The sequence below is a fragment of the Macrosteles quadrilineatus genome, unplaced genomic scaffold (genome assembly GCF_028750875.1).
Source record: "Macrosteles quadrilineatus isolate MER2022 unplaced genomic scaffold, UCM_ALF_1.0 Scaffold_1__1_contigs__length_201487025, whole genome shotgun sequence".
NCBI lineage: Eukaryota > Metazoa > Arthropoda > Insecta > Hemiptera > Cicadellidae > Macrosteles > Macrosteles quadrilineatus.
Genome location: NW_026542594.1, coordinates 16,373,428 through 16,391,789, shown reverse-complemented (window position 1 = coordinate 16,391,789; position 18,362 = coordinate 16,373,428). Strand labels below are relative to the sequence as shown.

General features: G+C 35.4%; 1 protein-coding gene across 1 annotated transcript in view; it reads right to left on the bottom strand.

The window, feature by feature from the left end:
* The window catches only part of LOC129004373 (syntenin-1-like), a 54,999-nt gene extending 37,563 nt beyond the window's left edge, over positions 1-17,436 (bottom strand). Inside the window, exons 1-4 of the mRNA XM_054432945.1 lie at positions 17,307-17,436; positions 16,724-16,790; positions 6,841-7,110; positions 5,825-5,920 (exon numbers count right to left, since the gene is read on the bottom strand). Of these exons, the coding sequence (XP_054288920.1) occupies positions 5,825-5,920; positions 6,841-7,110; positions 16,724-16,774 (417 nt within the window). The 5' untranslated portion in view covers positions 16,775-16,790; positions 17,307-17,436. The remainder of the gene's footprint in view (positions 1-5,824; positions 5,921-6,840; positions 7,111-16,723; positions 16,791-17,306) is intronic.
* Positions 17,437-18,362: the final 926 nt, after the last annotated feature.

Here is an 18,362-nt window from a genome sequence, read left to right as displayed (position 1 = left end):
GTTTTACAAATAAACATATTTTAGCAAGTGCTTTTTGATCTTTTTTCTTTTCACTTACCAAACCTTCCCCTTGAGTTACCTCACTTACCCTTGAATCATCTGGTTCAATTGTATTCCATATATCTTCATGTATTAGGGCCATTTTGAGCCTTCTAGGCCTTCAAGCAGTTCAATTCCTATTTTCATGTCTCTTTCCCCCATTTTCAAAGATATTCCACTATGATGAATAATACCAATGATAGCAGCAGCAACAAATATAAGGAAAATAGTTATTTTGAAAATATCTTACTCTAGGATTTACAATGGCAAAATTTACATTTACAAATTGTAAAAGGCCCATAACCTAATAGTTAATGTAATAAATAGCCCAGAAATATAATGGAAAACGTTTTTATACTTAACAAATTATTGATACATCTTTTTAACAATTACACCAAAACCAAAACCATAACATACAAAAGGTAAACAAGACAATTAATATTTGATCAGGTGATGATGTAAAGACAAGATAAGAAATATTACTTCTCTAACAATGTCATTACCCTTGGTTCAGTAATAAAAACTGCAGCGTTTAAAATCACAGCTTTTTCAAACTTTTACTCAAACAAACAAATTGCCAAACATTGTACAGCAAAATAAAGAACAGAACATGAGAAAGTCTAGTAAGCTACTGCTAGTCATAGGCTACTGCTACGCTGTTTCAAGATAGAAGATTGTCGATGAAAATATTAGATAACGCATAAAAAAAGTATAAAATAATAGTAGCCTACTTTTAGCATAACAACAGTCGTAAAATACACCGATAAAGATAACAATGATATAAAACATCACTTATTCTTTCTCTTTGTTCTTCTATTTTTTCTTAAGTTTCTCTTCATCCACCCATTCAACAAGTTGCCGTGGTTACTAAACACCCAATCACATACTACTAAAGTTGACATGATTACCAAATACCCAATCACAAAATGTTGTGACATAGCAAGCGCACAGCGGACAGATGTGTCGTGTGTAGGCCTAAGGAGCAGACAATTGTAAGTGCAAACGGATAGCTTGACCTTGAAGCTTTGATCGGCATTCCTTTGTTTTGCTTCCATTTTATTTTTGTCAAATGAACTGTGATTTCCAAAAACAATAACGTGGAAGCCTACTTAATATTAATAATGCGCAGACATGGTTAAATATACAACGAATTTCAACACATTAGACTAAAGAAAAACACAATTCATAAAATTTTCTGGGTATTTTTCTTCAACAATAAGGTTATGTTAGCGGAAGCCTATTGTGTTGGCGGTATGGTCGGACCAAGCGAGGAGTCTGACCATCAGAGGTCGGATTAGCATGGTTCTACTGTACATGTACAACTGTAGTATATTCACAAAAGAATAAAACAAACTAGTAAAAGAAAGAACAATTTTATCTTATTGCCATCTCAACACTAAAACAAACATCATAACCAAAACATAAACCATATGCTTTTAACAAGACAATATAGAATAGAATATTATACATATGATCCAATATCACACTTCTCCCCCTTCAGATAAAGCTCCGCTTCTCTTACGTAGCTGGTCTGCGTGTTTTCGCTTCAGAAGTCCACCAACCCTGACTTGGTATGATAGCTCACCAGTTCTTGATGCAATCACTCCTGGATTCCAGCCGGCACCTATTTCTCTCTGCACCCAGACTTCTTCCCCCTCAGAAAATTCCCTACGTCTACTTTTGCCATCGTGATACTCCTTTTGTTTAAAAACTGATCCTGCTATCACGTCTTTCACCGTAGGCTTCAAATTGTCCAATGGAGATCGAAGTCTTTTGCCGAAGAACAGTTCAGATGGAGGCTTGCTCGTAGATTTTTGTGGTGTGTTTCTGTAGGCAAACAATAGCTTCACCAACCTTTGTGTTTGATCTTGCCTGTCACCTTTGCTGGACAAATATCTTGACTTGAATGTTTTGATGAACCGTTCAACTTGGCCATTCGTCTTCGGATGATATGGTGTACTGCAGACATGTTTTATCGCGTTATCCTTGCAAAACTTCTCAAATAGCTCTGACGTAAACTGTGTCCCATTGTCAGTGACTATCATTTTAGGAACTCCATAGCGAGAAAACCATTCCCGTAACTTGTTCACTGTACTGGCAGCCGTAATAGATCTAACCATTGATATCTCTGGCCATTTAGAAAATGCATCTACACCAACTAACCAATACCACCCATCAAATGGTCCAGCATAATCCAAGTGTAACCGTTCCCATGGACCATCTGGTACATTCCACGAGTACAGAGGTACCTCCGGTTCCCTTGGACGGTTCATCTGACACCCATTACAAGTCTTCACATATGTTTCTATGTCTTCGTCAATCTTGCTCCACCACACATAGAACCGTGACAAACTCCGCATAGCTTCAATTCCAGGATGTCCTTGATGTAAAACACGTAGTGTTTTCTTTTGAAGGGTCTGTGGAACCACTATTCTATTTCCCCACATCAGAATTCCTTTCACAGAAGAGAGTTCTTCCCGTCTGTGAAAAAATGGAGACAAATATGAAAGATCATTAGGCAACTTTTGTGGCCATTGTGATTCCATAAACATCATTACCCGCTTGCAAGTCTCATCTTTTCTAGTTTCTTCTTGCAGTTCCTTTGATGTCATAGCCATATCGTCTATCTTTTCCTGAACCAGTAGTTTTGCAGACAACTCTTCTCTTGATGGGAGGTCACTCTCGCTGGGCAGTCTAGAGAGTGCATCCGCCAACACGTTGTTCCTACCTTCTATATACTTTATATCAAAGTCGTAGTTGTTTAAGAAAATAGCCCATCGAACCAACCTGTTATTCATCGTCTTGGTCAAATCCCGATGTTTACCAAATATTCTCTCTAAAGGCTTGTGGTCACTAGTTAAGGTAAAATGTCTGCCATAAAGATACTGGTGGAATTTGACCACTCCAAACACGCAAGCAAGTGCTTCCCTGTCAATTGATGAATATCGCTTTTCTGATTCCTGCAAAGTACGCGAAGCAAATGCAACTGGTCTTTCTACCCCATCGTGATCAGTTTGTAGAATAATTGCTGCTACACCAACCTCCGAGGCATCAGAGGATACTGTTATGGGCAAATCATCTCGGTAAGGTCAAACTCCTCTTGTTCTTGGTGATTCCACACCCAAGAAGTCTTAGAACTTGTTAATCGGTGTAATCTTGAACAAAGACCATGAAGGTGAGGAATGAACTTCTCATAATAGTTGATGGCTCCCAAAAACGCTCGAAGCTCTTTCTTGTTTGTTGGAGTCTTGGCTTCCTTTAATGCCTTTACTTTATCTTCCCTAGGATGTATTCCATCTTGATCAATTTTATGCCCCAAATAGTAGACACTGTTTCGACCTAACTGACATTTTTCTTTCTTCGCCTTTATCCCCGCAGCTTCGAGACGTTTCAACACTGTTCTGACATTGCCCAGGTGCTCTTCTTTGGTTCTTCCACTGACTATGATATCGTCTATGTTCACCCCACCCAAAGGGATATCACTGAGGAGATTTTCCATGAAACGCTGAAATTTGGCTGGAGCATCAGTTAAGCCAAATGCAAGGCGTTTGTAGCGGAAATGCCCCATATGAGTAGCTATTATTAAGTAGTTTCGATCTTCCTCTGCAACCTCTAACTGTAAGTATGCATCTTTCAAATCAATTACAGTAAATAATCGACCTCCAGCAATTTTGTTTGTCAAATCAGCAAAAGTAGGCATCTGATAAACTTCAGGCACAATCGCCTTGTTCACGGTAACCCTGAAGTCTCCACAAATCCTAACCCTACCACCTCCTTTGTTGACATTTACAGTAGGCGTTGACCAGACTATTGCTGTTTCACTTGGATCAACCTTCTCTAAGACTCCGCACTCAACTAGTCGGTTCAGCTCATTCTCTACGGAATTTTTCAAAGGAAGGGGTACTCTTCTGGCTTTCAGTGCAATTGGTGGAAAATCCTTCTTGACATGTATTCTAGCCTTTACTCCTTCAATTTTACCCAATCCATCAGAGAAAACACTATCAAATTCCTTCACCAGTGATTGGTCCGTAATATTCACATCATCATTTGTTACATTGTTTGATTTTACACTAACTTCAGGTGGAAGTTTCATTCCAAATGATACCATCCACGGAAGTCCAAACAATGGAATGTCATCTTTTTCCATTACTGCCACTGGTAATTTCCTAGTTTCCCCATTCAAACACACTGACACATAGCATTTGCCTAAACATGCTAACGGTGTTTGACCATAGCCTGTCAACCCGGAGAGAGGTTTAACCTGGGGCTTACCGAGTTTCTTCCATAATGTCTGCCCAATTGTAGAAATTCTAGCACCAGAATCGAATTCCATAAGGCAGGGCAGTCCATTAACATTCACTCTTATTGAGGCACGTGGAGTTCTGTTTGAAATCTTCTTAAGAGCATGAAGACCAGATTCCTCCCCATCTGAACTGTGCTCACCATCGGAATACTTCGTGTCAATTTTACTGACAAACTTCCTTTTGCACACCCTAGCAAAATGTCCTATCTTCCGGCATTTGAGACACTCCTGGCCTTTTGCTGGACATTTCTCCTTGACACATTTATATCTGCCACAGTTCTCACATCCATTCACTTGACCAGTTGTTTGCCGCTTCTTGACAAAACATACGTTCGATGTAGTATTGGCATTCACCTCGTTTCTGGCACGCTCCATCGACCTGGCCAGCTGGAACGCTCTCTCTGCCGTGACAACACTGCCACCGGTCTCTACACCATCCGGCCAACGATGCCTTACTTCCACTTCAAATTGTTCATTGAACACCCCTGCGATGAAACGATCCCGGATCCGTTCATCCAAGCCTTGGCCATACCGACAGTGTTTGCTTAGTTTCTTTAACCGGGTGAAATATTCTGTGAAGGACTCACTTTCATTTCTAACAGCTCTTTCAAACTCAAAATGGGCAGCAAAAATCGTTTGGTTTGGACCATACAGTGTGAAAAATGCAGTCTTAATTTCTTCATATGAACAAGAATCAAGGTTCTTCGGGATGAAATAATTTTGCATCTTCTGGAGTGGTTCACTTCCCACATAAGCCAGTAGTAAGTCTTTTCTCGCCTCCTTACTACGCTCATCTGAACCCTTCAACCCTTTCACCCGACAAACACGTTGAAAATGTTCAATATACTCTTCTGCTGTTTCTTCACATTTGTATTTCTCAAAGACAAACTTCTCCATTTTCCTCTCCAACTCACTGTGAGACTCTTCATCAACTTCCCTGTCACTCTTCTGCTTCTTTCTAGACATCCTCGTCGCCAATGTAGTATATTCACAAAAGAATAAAACAAACTAGTAAAAGAAAGAACAATTTTATCTTATTGCCATCTCAACACTAAAACAAACATCATAACCAAAACATAAACCATATGCTTTTAACAAGACAATATAGAATAGAATATTATACATATGATCCAATATCACAACAACTTTTCTAACTCAACAACATAAAAAAGTCCAGGCCAACGGAAAAAAACCAAAATAAATGGAATCAGCAATCTGACACATACTTTCCCCCATTCGCTTGTCAACCGCCTATATCATGGGTAAGCGATGAGTGTTTTATTGTGTACCAAGTTGTTATGGATATAAAGTGTTATTGATTTTTACCCTAAAGTTATATTGATTTATTCCTTTAGGACTTACAAAATACTGTACATTTATTTATACAGTAAAGTTGACATATTTACGTGTGAAATTATACGGGTTCCCCTAGTACTGATTTAAAACTTGTAATGCTACAGGTATGTACAAATAATTGTGAACCTCTCTAATCCCATGGTTGACTTGAGCTTTCTGTAGTCCCTGAGTAAGGTTAGATATAGGAGCAACCATGCCTCCCTCCAGCCTTGACATCTCCCTCTGTAAAACACAAGCAAAGTCACCTAGGCATTGTCAAATTAATCCTTGTACTAATCCAGAGAACTAATAATTTGTAAGGTAGGAAATCAACATGGTTTTATTACAAACAAAGAAATTTAGCTATTGAGCTTACTGTGTTTGATGTTTGTTACATAGTAATATGTAACACTTTATAATCATAGTGGCTGTGTGCATAATTGCTCTCTCCTATCTGAAAATGGCTTCCATGTAGTAAATGTGTACTCAGATTTCAAGTAAAGTACATGTGTGTTCCAATTAAATAAAGCCTTATCATTACCACCCCGTCATCCAAAATAATGCACTATGCAATTATACAGTTATTACAGTTTACACTTGTCTATATTTGATTTTATCTGCCAAATTTGGACCTATTTTGAAATAAAATAAACAAATTAAGTTACACTTGAGGAATGTATTTTAGCAAAAACTGGACATAAATAGTATATTTCATAACAAGAGTAGAAAGTGAATCAGTACATACCTTGACCTTGACATTTACATATTTACATATTTGAGACCATGTTTGAAGTGCGAGATTTATCGAGCACTTTAAATGGTCGAGAATGTGTATAGACCCACTTTCACTCGTGTTTTGAACGTTACTTTTCGCTACACTACAAAGAATAATTATTTTCTTCATTATAAAACTCATAGAATTTTTTAGGTTATGCCTTCAATTTAAAGTTAATAGTTTTAGTTGTTGAAAATTGACACAGTTGATAAAACAATAACAAATATTTGAAGTAGTTGACAGTGGAAAATTTTCGGTTGTAAACAATGTTACTTTCGGTAATAAACAATAGACAGCAGTTGAAAATATGATGTTTAGCAGGTAGTAATCACATAAAGAAAACAGGTCAACTCATAGTAGTGTAGTGAAAAGAATATTTTATACTTACTGGTGGCTGTATAGCGACGGTTCCAGCGTATTCAGGCATGTTTGCAGCAATCACTGCCGGAGAGAGTTCTAAGCCCATGTAGTCTGCAAGCGACGGGTATACATTAGAGGATATGGAGTAGGTCGGGTTAGTCTGGGGTGTAACAGGGTATGGAAGAGGAGAGGGATTGTCAATGGAGGGATATAGAGGAGCAGAGGGGTAAGAAACAGCAGTCTGCGCAGAGGTGGCACCGTAGGAAGGTAAGTACTGTGACTCCAAGTGAAGTTGGGCCTGGAAAAATGCAAAATTATTAGGTAGTTAATTTATCTTCTGTAAATAGTCCCACCTTTTGGAAATACTGTGACTGTATGGTATTTGGAAAAGTTTGGTTATAGGCCTAATGGTAATAATTTTTATTAGCAACAACATAACCTACAAAGTTAAAATGAAATTAAATGAAAAATTATTTAGTTGTTCAAGCAAAGTTATGGTTTTTACTAACCTGACATACATAAATAGATAGAAATAAAAATACAATGAAATAACTTAATCCAACTATACATCTTCAGTTCATACAGTGTTATTGAAAGGTCCCGGAACGAATTTATATATTTTATACTTTTATATACGTAAAGGAATGAATGAGGTAAAAAAGTAAAAACTGCTTAAAAGAGTAGTCTTTTATTGTTATTATTGATACGAGCTGTTAGCCCGTCCTAAGTACAGGAATCGAGTGGTCATTTAAAACTGTGAATAATTCGGCGAACAGCTAGTTTACACGTATAAAAAAAATTTTCTGGCAGTTTTAATGTGAAAAATCGTCTTGTAAACAAATTTCACGTGACCATAAATTTTTCCATTCGATTATAGGCCTGTACGATAATGCTTTTTAAATACGATAATTTTAGAATAAAACAATACCGTATTTTGTCGACGTGAAAAGCCTTAAAGTGATATTTGCGGCCGGCCGATTTGCACACACAAATTGTACAATAGAGAGAGTATAGTCGATTGAGCAGAAGTGTAGTCAACTGTACCACCTTCCATAGCATACCATCACCATAGACTAACCAACACAATTAATTACTTACTTATTACAAATTACTCATTACTTACTTAAGGGAGTATGATGGAGTATGTTTTATCTATGCTATCACTTACCATACCTTACCTCCGTGGCCATACTGAAACCTTAAGAGGATTCTGCCCTCCCATTCCCCTCTATCTACCTGCCTCTTCTATAATTCAGAATAACCCACTCATACTACAGTATACACAATTTCAAGTAGGCCTAAGTCCAACTAAAAAACTACCTAAAATGAAACAATTTTAACATATCCACTGTGTTAAAATTCACGGTTCACATATTACAACTTTGGTCTCCTAACGTAATAAATCATCCATACCTTTAGCCTATATCAATTCCACTGCATCAAAATCTAATATCTGTAATAATTACTCCCACTCTCATTGAATCTATGTACAGTACACCCTAATTTCCTACAATCATTTATTCAAGCTATAAGATATTTAGTTGGAATATAAGTGATATTTAGCCTATATCAGCACACCCAAACGCAACCACACATGAACAGACGCCAAACAACGTTTTAGATTTTACAAAAAGATAGTAAGTCTACTTGCAGGATCCTAGGTCAATAATAGCATTGTGTTTGATCCATGTCATCCATCTGTTTATCTCTGCATAAAGCCCGTCAGAGGTTGGGGGTAGTAATTTAAAATTGTGATTCCTGATCATCCTTGATCTCATTGTTTGATAACATAAATAAATATATCCAGGTCTAATCCAAACAAAGTTTAAGCAGTCAACAATTTATTGTAGGCCCTAAACAAAAAGCTGCCAAGAAAACATGTAAAAATTGTTATTCTCCTACTCTTTCCTCAAAAAGTCAAGCAGTAAAATAATTTGCATAGGCTCTTTGAAGAGTCGTGGGCAGAGCTTCCATTTGTATAGGCCTACTACAGCAATGGTCTTACTTATCTCTGTAGTCTACTTATCTCTACTAATCTTACTTATTTCCTATAATCAATGACAAAATCGTAAACTAAATAAAATAACCCCATTGTTCAAAAGAATATTTTATATCTATTCAGCTGTTAGTTCAAACAAATGATATTTCACTAAAGAAAACCCAACATTTTAAAGACTGTTCTAAAAAATGAATTAGACCATGTAGTATTTTACTATATATATTTAATTAATCCGTCATCCTCTTACTGAATAAATAAACTTATCAATGATTATACCATTACACATAGTATAAATACGTCAATCCTACATATATGTCATTTCATTTTTTTTATCCAAATGCAGAATTTATGTCACAAACGTTGAATGTTTACAGTTGTTACTTTACACAAATTATATTTAGTACAATAAAATATGTTTTGACCCAAAAAAAATTAGCACAACCAAGGAATTTGGTACAAATGTTAAGAGTATCTTCCTTTTCAACATACTAAAAGTTTGAAGTTCATTGTTGGTGATGGTGAGTTAATGTTGTTCAAAGGTTTATTGCGGACATTTTCCATCACGAAAGTAAAAAACAATACACAACGTTTCGGGATCTGGAATCTGATCCCGTCTTCAGGTGAAAAAACTTAACTAACACATTACAACTAACAATACACAAACGCCCAACCTAAGTTGGAATACACTACCGAGGGTAGTAGTCAAAAAATATGCACTGTATAGCAGTCAAGTCATGATACAACATGCAATTAAGGGGAGCTGAACCGCCCATAAGAGCCCATGTTAAATTCTCAAAGTTTAGGTAAATCTTTCTCGGAAACTATTTAACCTACAGCTTAGAAATTGTAGACAGTTAATATATGTGCTTCAAGAGTGTGTTGAACTAGAATTATGTTTCTATGGTTACAAATTTTATTTTTATTTTATATTTTTGAAAAATGCTATTTTTTTTAAGACAAAAAATATTTTTTTTTATTTTTGTAATTTTTACTATTGATCCTATGGTGATAATTCTAGTTCCACATATTTGTAGTGATGTAAGGTACACTTGGTAAAAATTTCATCAAGATATGTTTATTACTTCTTAAGAAAAGTGTACCTTTATCATTAAAAAAACAAGTTTTCGGAAAGTCGCGAACAAAGATGACACTACTAGGCCACTAGATGGCCTTACTAGGTCTACTCCCTATGCTCAGAAAATTTGGTGCTTTGCAGTTTCATTGGTGGAGTCATAGCGTACGGTGTTGTTAGTGTTCCATTGTGTGAGTTTTTTGTACGTAAACCTTTTATAGATTATAGTGTTTTGTGATTTGTTATTAAGGGGAGCTGAACCTAAAATTTTTTAATTAAAAAAAAAAAAATTTATTTTAGTTTTAGATTCTTTGTTTTATCCTGAAAAAGAATATATATATATATATATATATATATATTAATAGGTATCACCTCCCAAAACTAGAAAAAAACAAAAAACAAAGTAAAGCACCAAATTTTCTGAGCATAGGGAGTAGACCTAGTAAGGCCATCTAGTGGCCTAGTAGTGTCATCTTTGTTCGCGACTTTCCGAAAACTTGTTTTTTTAATGATAAAGGTACACTTTTCTCAAGAAGTAATAAACATATCTTGATGAAATTTTTACCAAGTGTACCTTACATCACTACAAATATGTGGAACTAGAATTATCACCATAGGATCAATAGTAAAAATTACAAAAATAAAAAAAAAATATTTTTTGTTTAAAAAAAAAATAGCATTTTTCAAAAATATAAAAAAATAAAATTTGTAACCATAGAAACATAATTCTAGTTCAACACACTCTTGAAGCACATATATTAACTGTCTACAATTTCTAAGCTGTAGGTTAAATAGTTTCCGAGAAAGATTTACCTAAACTTTGAGAATTTAACATGGGCTCTTATGGGCGGTTCAGCTCCCCTTAATTGCATGTTGTATCATGACTTGACTGCTATACAGTGCATATTTTTTGACTACTACCCTCGGTAGTGTATTCCAACTTAGGTTGGGCGTTTGTGTATTGTTAGTTGTAATGTGTTAGTTAAGTTTTTTCACCTGAAGACGGGATCAGATTCCAGATCCCGAAACGTTGTGTATTGTTTTTTACTTTCGTGATGGAAAATGTCCGCAATAAACCTTTGAACAACATACTAAAAGTCCCCTAAACTTGAACCAGTGCTACGGCCGCCATGTTGGAAAATGGTAGCATATTTATGTATTTTTGGCTATAGTGACTTTATTATTAGAGATAGGTACAGGATAAGCTAAATATACAAAATGTAGTCCATCTAAAAATACACAGTTCATTCCAATGTAATGTCATCCATCCTACCTTGTTAATTGTAATGTTATATATTTTTACGGCGATATCTTGAGAAATATCCATCAGCGGTGAAAAATAATGGTATATTTGGATTAAGGAGGTAAAAAACTATTAAGTAAAATATCAAAATTAAAAATTTGTCTGGAGGCACCTATCTTACTAAATGAGAAAGTTTAGATGTATGGATGTATGTATGTTTGTAACAAGTAAACGCGAAAAATACTGGTCGGATTGGGCTAAAATTTGGTGTGATGATAGCTCACATTCCCGAATAACATGCACCACTCATCCTACACTCATCTCCATTCATACTTGGCTTAAAATACCTACATTTGTATGGTCGCCATTTCATAAGAAAGTATAAAGTATAAGTATAAAGTATAAGTATAAAGTATAGACGCATTCTTATCTCAAAAGTCCTTTCGGGGTCCGCCCCAGTCAGTGGCTCTGGAGTTTCCCATGTTAACCTTATGAGTATTCATATTTAAAAGGAATAAAAGCATTTTGTCAGCTGTTTAAGTTGGATCTATGCTATTAAATAGCATTCAACAAGTTATAAAGGTTTACCAACAGTGTGCAGTACTATTCAATTTAATATAAAACTTCATTATAGAATATATTTTTTTTATATTTATGTCAATGGATACTAAAGTGCAGCCGAATTTTGTTTCAAAAAGCGTTAGTGGATGTGTAACTTTTTTATACAACAAATGTAAAGATCAAAATGTTTCGTTTTTGTGTCCTCTTCCCGTTGCAAAGCACGGGACAGCAGCAAGTACTAAATAAATATCAAGTTACCATGTACAACACGTACTATATATACCTAGCCTACCAATCCTATGGTGCTGAAGTTTGGAACATAAAAGAGAGGATAATGGAGTTTTAGGGTTCAGGCAGGGGAGATGAAGTTTATAAGAGGGATAAAAGGTAAATCAAGATTAGACAGAATGAGGAATGAAGATCTGAGAAGAGGAATAAATAGTTGAAGAAAGTTTGAGAGGACGAGTAGAGAAGACGAGATTAAGATGGTTCGGCCACGTAAGAAGAATGGAGAATGAAAGAATCCCGAAAAGAATGAGTGAACTTCGAATGGTTAGACAATAGACAATTTATTCATCGTTCAGTAATTACAAAATTACAATAGATTTCGTCAAACAGAATATATAAATAAAGGTTATTTTTTTAAATCTAGATCCTTGTTTATGAATTTAACATTTAAAAAATCATCTATTTTGTACATTGGATTGATTTTGCACCACTTTAACAGTTTGTCAGAGAATACATTTAAAGGCAAAGAGCTGAAATCAACAGGAAACTTATTAAATATTTTAAGACCCAAGTAGGTATCATGGTGGAAGGAAAAAACATAGGTGTGCTATTCCCGTCATATTCTGACGTCACTCGGATTGCAAACAAAAGATCACCTGATTGTAACTGTCAAATTAGTAGGCCTAGGCCCTATATGGATTTGTTTTGATTTGGTTGTTATTGTTTTTATTATTATACAAACAATAACAATCTAATCAAAACAAATACATACTAATTTGACAGTTACAATCAGGTGATCTTTTATTTGCAATCCGAGTGACGTCAGAATATGACGGGAATAGCACACCTATGTTTTTTCCTTCCACCATGAGTAGGTATGGTAATTCTGAGTTCTTGACAGCCTTACTCCATCTAAATCTAATGTAGCCTACCTCTATTTCTTGTTTGGTAACTATGGACACTATCTCTAATTACGTACTTGTGGTAGTTTTTTTTTATAGACACTTCATATACCGTATGTACAGACTAATTACAGTTAATATATCAGATTCTACAAACAATGGCTTACAATGGTCTCGTTTTCTACTTTACCAGTCACAATCCTTATCGCCTTCTTTTGTACCTTCAAAACATCTGTGATTCATACTCCATTTCCCCAAATAACAATGCCATATCTATTACCGTAATGCTTTCAAAGAATGCAAAGTAGGCTAATTATAGATAAGTGTCAGTTACATGATTTCTTAAATTACTAAATAGGCAAACCACTCTGGATAATCGAGCACAAATAGAGTCTATATGCTGCTGCCATGATAACCTACTATCAATGTGTATACCCAGTAATTTTACATAGTTATAGCTAACATTATCATGAGTAGAGATCAATAAACAATCGGATGGAAGAAGAACCAAGAGGAAGACCGAGAAGAAGGTGGTTCGACAAGGTGAAACGTGATGTGGAAGCAAGAGGAGTGCAATGGCAATATGTGGAGGAAGTGGAATTGTGGAAGGGCAGAAGAAGATGGAGAGGCCTAGTGAGAGAACCCAGTCCCAAAGATAATCGGAGAGGGAGAGGATATATGTACTTATGTGTATATGTATTCCAAAACTGTAGGATCTAAGTCTTACTTTTAAAAAAAAGTCTAGCCCTAAAAAATATGATAACTTAAAATGTATAAGGTACTTAAGTAAGTTAAGTTAATAGCTTAGGACTAAATGTAAGTTTGGTAATTATTTACCCTATTCACACTGGGATTTGATGTAATTTTGATATGTATACTTACAGTATTTTTAACGCTGAATCCAAAAATGCAATCAGTTTTGGTCGAAGAGATTCCTAAGTGGCCGTACAGTTATATAATTAATATTATGCTTCGGTTTTGTTGATATATTACCATATTTGTGGTATAGACGAGTCCAAGTTCTAGTGGCGACTAACACTAAAAGGGGTGGAAGGTTTGTGGAGTGGAAACAGCTGTCAGTTGTTTACATTCTATACTAAACAGACAAAACCACACATGACGCCATGAGAGCAAAATCAGAGTTACAATATATGCATTAACTAGATTTTAAAAAGAAAATGGACTTTGGTGATGTTTATAAAATACAATAAATCAACTACCATACATAAACTATTAATCACATGAACATAAATACATAAATTATAAAAGAAAATAGAATTTATTCACGTAAAATATCAGTAATAGAAGCTAGGCCACTGCCGACATGATCATCGTCCTCATTCCAATCCTCAATCATTGACTAATGCCTCAACGTCTGGTAATGAACGTGCCACAGTGCATAATCCCATAGTGTCTAAAAGTGAAAACGTGCCACAGTGCATAATTTAATGTATCAGCAACTAATAAATGATGTTACTTAATCTAATCTAATCCAACCCAACCTTAATATTAATGTTTAAATCGCATTTTATGTCAGAAAAGGCATGTGAGGAAGATAGGTCAGACTTTATGCGGATTCGTGACTAAGTTATAAGTATTAAGTCCTTTGAAGTGAGGTTAGATTAGGTAAGTTAAAGGTTAGGTTATAGGCTTTCGCATTTTTGATATCCTTATTTCATTGTGTTTCACCCACTATTTAATTGTGCAAAAACAGTCTGGAAGTTGCATAAATTAATGAGTCGGTTCATTATAACCTAACCTTTACGGGTCAATGTCACATAATGGGTGATTTTGAAGTCCTTTGGGCACAAATGCAAGATAAAAATATTATTTTAAGTAATAATGTGTTGTTATTATTATCCAACCCCTTACCTTTCCAGCAAACATAGTTTTAGATCCTAATCATAATTTATTCAATAAGAAAAATAAGACTGTTTATCATAATTTGCCAGTCGTTCACTGTCCCCAGCCTAATGCCGTAATGTTCACTCAAATAATAAATACTTCATAACCTCACAATTTTGCAATATAATGGAACTATAAACATCGGGAGATCGTCTGCTATCAAAAACAAGCAGTATTAAAATTCTAAATACGATGGGGACTTTTTTTTTAATTGTCTAAAGACAGTCCCCAAGGTACAGCATGTCAAAGACGTTTCGACAAAATGGGTTCTAGAAGTAACGGGGCGATGCGTAATTTGGCAGCAAAACACATTCTAGTGCTTGTGATGAGTTTGCGCAGTAGCCACAGCTAAACAATTTTGTGAATTTTAAGAAGATTTTTAGAAATGAACTGATAAACAGATAAGAAATGCATAGTACCTTAATTAAGATTCAAGTCGTTCACTTTAATAACTCACAAACTTTGCAACTTACAATAAAAAGGATTGCATATTCTGACAATGTCTCTAGGCCTAGAACCTAACCTCAAATTGGATGTCAACGCAGTAAATGTAGCTTTTCATAGACTAGATTTTAGATCAGATTTGCCAGTCGTTCACGCTCCAGTTGTTCACGTGAACGATGTTGAATATCGTGAACGATTGGCACAATACTGGCTGTACTTTAAATGTCGTTGCTCTTTTACAACTATAAGGTTTAGGGTATAATATTTTATGGTAGTCGTTCCTTCATTATAACATCAAATTCTAAACAAAATGAATCTTTCACAAATGACCAAAGAATGTTAGGCTATGTTTGTAATTTCATAAAAAAAAGATTTCATTAAAATATTGTTGAAACATTACATTTGGGTTTACATTTCTTCTAATTAATATCCATTTCTCGATGTGTTTTTCAGTAACTTACTCCAGTTATACATTGTTCAATGCCATCAATGCCAGTAGTTCACGGTCAGCGCCAGTAGTTCACGGTCAACGCCAGTAGTTCACGCTTACCAAAACACATATATTTCACTAACTGCTTATCCTATATTATGATGTTTATGTGTTTTCTGATACATGCCATACCGGCAATCATATTTCAGTACAAACAACAATTTACTGCAATTCACTGTTGAAATATTTGTCATTCATACTAAAGTTTCGTCTGCAAAGTAGAGCCAATTCATTTTAGGTTAGCTCAAATTGTTAAAATTTCCTCAAATTGAACGAAATTAAATATTTTGGTTTCGTTTATTTGAATTTTGAGGGGTATAAGTAACATTTATGATGACATTTTTAATTTAATATCATTTTTACTATTTTATTTTTGCAAATTCATCAGCGTGACCGACTGGCATTTTTTGTGTGACCTTCAAGCTAAAAATAGAGTTATAAATTAAGGTATACAAAATTCAGCTCTGCTGATTAGTATACATTATTCCTTGGTAAATACTGATTGTAATAGGCTAGTAGTATATCGATTTTAAAAGTAAAAAAAAAAATTTTTGACTTTCCTGAAAATTCATCATTATGTGACATTGACCCTTACCTTCCTAATCTAACCTCACTTCAAAACACTTAATACAGTCATGAATCCACATAAAACCCGACCTACCTTCCTCACATGCCTAAATAAGAACTGATCATTTGGTTTCAAAACAAATTTATTTGATTTCATTCCGCATTAAGTAGATCAAGTATAAACAGTTGTTTGCTCTTCTCACTCAGTCCTCACTCCTCACTCTTCACTCAGTACGGACCCGTCCAGACCACGCCATATTACCATTACCTTCAGTACCGCTCAATTATCCTTGTTAGATTCGTAATCCTAACCTTCGTTTTACGGCCGCTACCGCCACTTAGGAATCTCTCCGACCAAAACTGATTGCATTTTTGGATTCAGCGTTAAAAATACTGTAAGTAGACATATACAAATTACATCATATCCCAGTGTAAATACAGTAAATATTTGCCGTAAGTTTAATAGCCTACTGGTTAGCATAAGTTGGGGCCTACCTCACCTTGCAAAGTTGGTCAACCTTTAAGTCTTCCAGAGAAGGATAAATTGACATTGTAGTACTTGATTACCTGAAAAAAATAATTAACTTAAGTTATTTAATAGGCCTAATCAACATTTTTAAATATATTTCTGATCTCAACTGGTTTTTAATTTCCTAATCACAACCCGGAAACATCGCAAAAATTATATTGAGGGATAATTTTACCACAATCCAAATTAACAAGAAACTCCTAAAATAAAATTCTGTAAACTTGCGCTCGGCCTATTAGGCCATTACATAAGACCTAGGCCTATTATGCTTACTAAGAGAAGATTACACGTTTTAAGTTATAACTTAGCTTGATTGCATTTCAAGTAGCTCAGAATCTTATTAAGTCTCCGAGTGGGATTTTTGTTTTATTTCTATCAAAATAGATAAATTAATCTGTACACTTCAAAATCTTGGTTGCCAAAGTAAAGGGAGAACGCGTTATGGCAAATAACTTAATATTTTAAGTTTTGCCTAGGTACAAGAAAAACCCGTAGATTTTAATTTTTACTATTAGTAATAGCGTTAGATTTATGAGAAATATAAACTAACTCACCTAAGAAGACTTGACTATCAATTAAATAGAAAAATTAATCACTAAATAACTTAATGCAGACGTGTATTATTATCAACTCTATATTTTTCTTTCAGTCAGACACAGGCTCAGGCTGGCGAGACTGCTGAGCTGACACTGTCAGTGACGATGACGACTGACGAGACCGTTCATGGAGGACCACAACCCCCCACCACCGCGCCTTGGGACAGCGGAATTGGAATCGGAACGGTACATCGGTCGGTGGGGCACACGGGAGGGACTAAGGTAAAATTTAGTATCATAAAATTAAACTGTCATAACCTAACCTAACCAACCAAACTTGCTGATATGAAAAATTTTTTGACAAAAAGTTAGAGTTGCCAGCGGTATTCGAACCCGGGACCTCCTGAACACTAATCCGAAACGCTACCATCTAGGCCACAAACGCCGCTGAAATCTCATCGTTTCGTAACGGTAATCGTGTCGCCTCAAGAGAAGACATTAGCAGAGATAAAACAAACAACCTTAGTAGATTTCTCATCCTAATGGAACAGCTGAAGACAATTTTATTGTTAGTGCTGTACGGTTTATGTAGAGGTCGTGTTTTGTTTACAATTTGGGTACTTCAGTATTAAACGGAGGCCACATTTTGTCAGCGCGCTGCGGCGGTTATGTTAGGTTGGGTTATCGTAAATATTATGTGTGTAGGACTTTCCTCGCTTCGTTATGAATCGAACGATACTTTCTATTATGATAACCCAACCTAACATAACCGCCGCAGCGCGCTGACAAAATGTGGCCTCCGTTCAATACTGAAGTACCGATTCCCGTTAATACAGTCATTTAAAACCTCGTTTAACCAAATAATACGATCTAATCATAAACAATAAATTGTCCTCTAGTTATTTAACCAAACAGTAAAGCACAAATCAAGAAATTAACCCTAATATAATAGAAACAAAATTTCGTCGACACTAGCGCCCAGTGTGGCGTACATGAACTAGACATGAAAAACGAGCTTCAAAATTTACAATGGGATGAGAAGTCTACTTGTGGGTATTTACTCAGGGGAGGTAT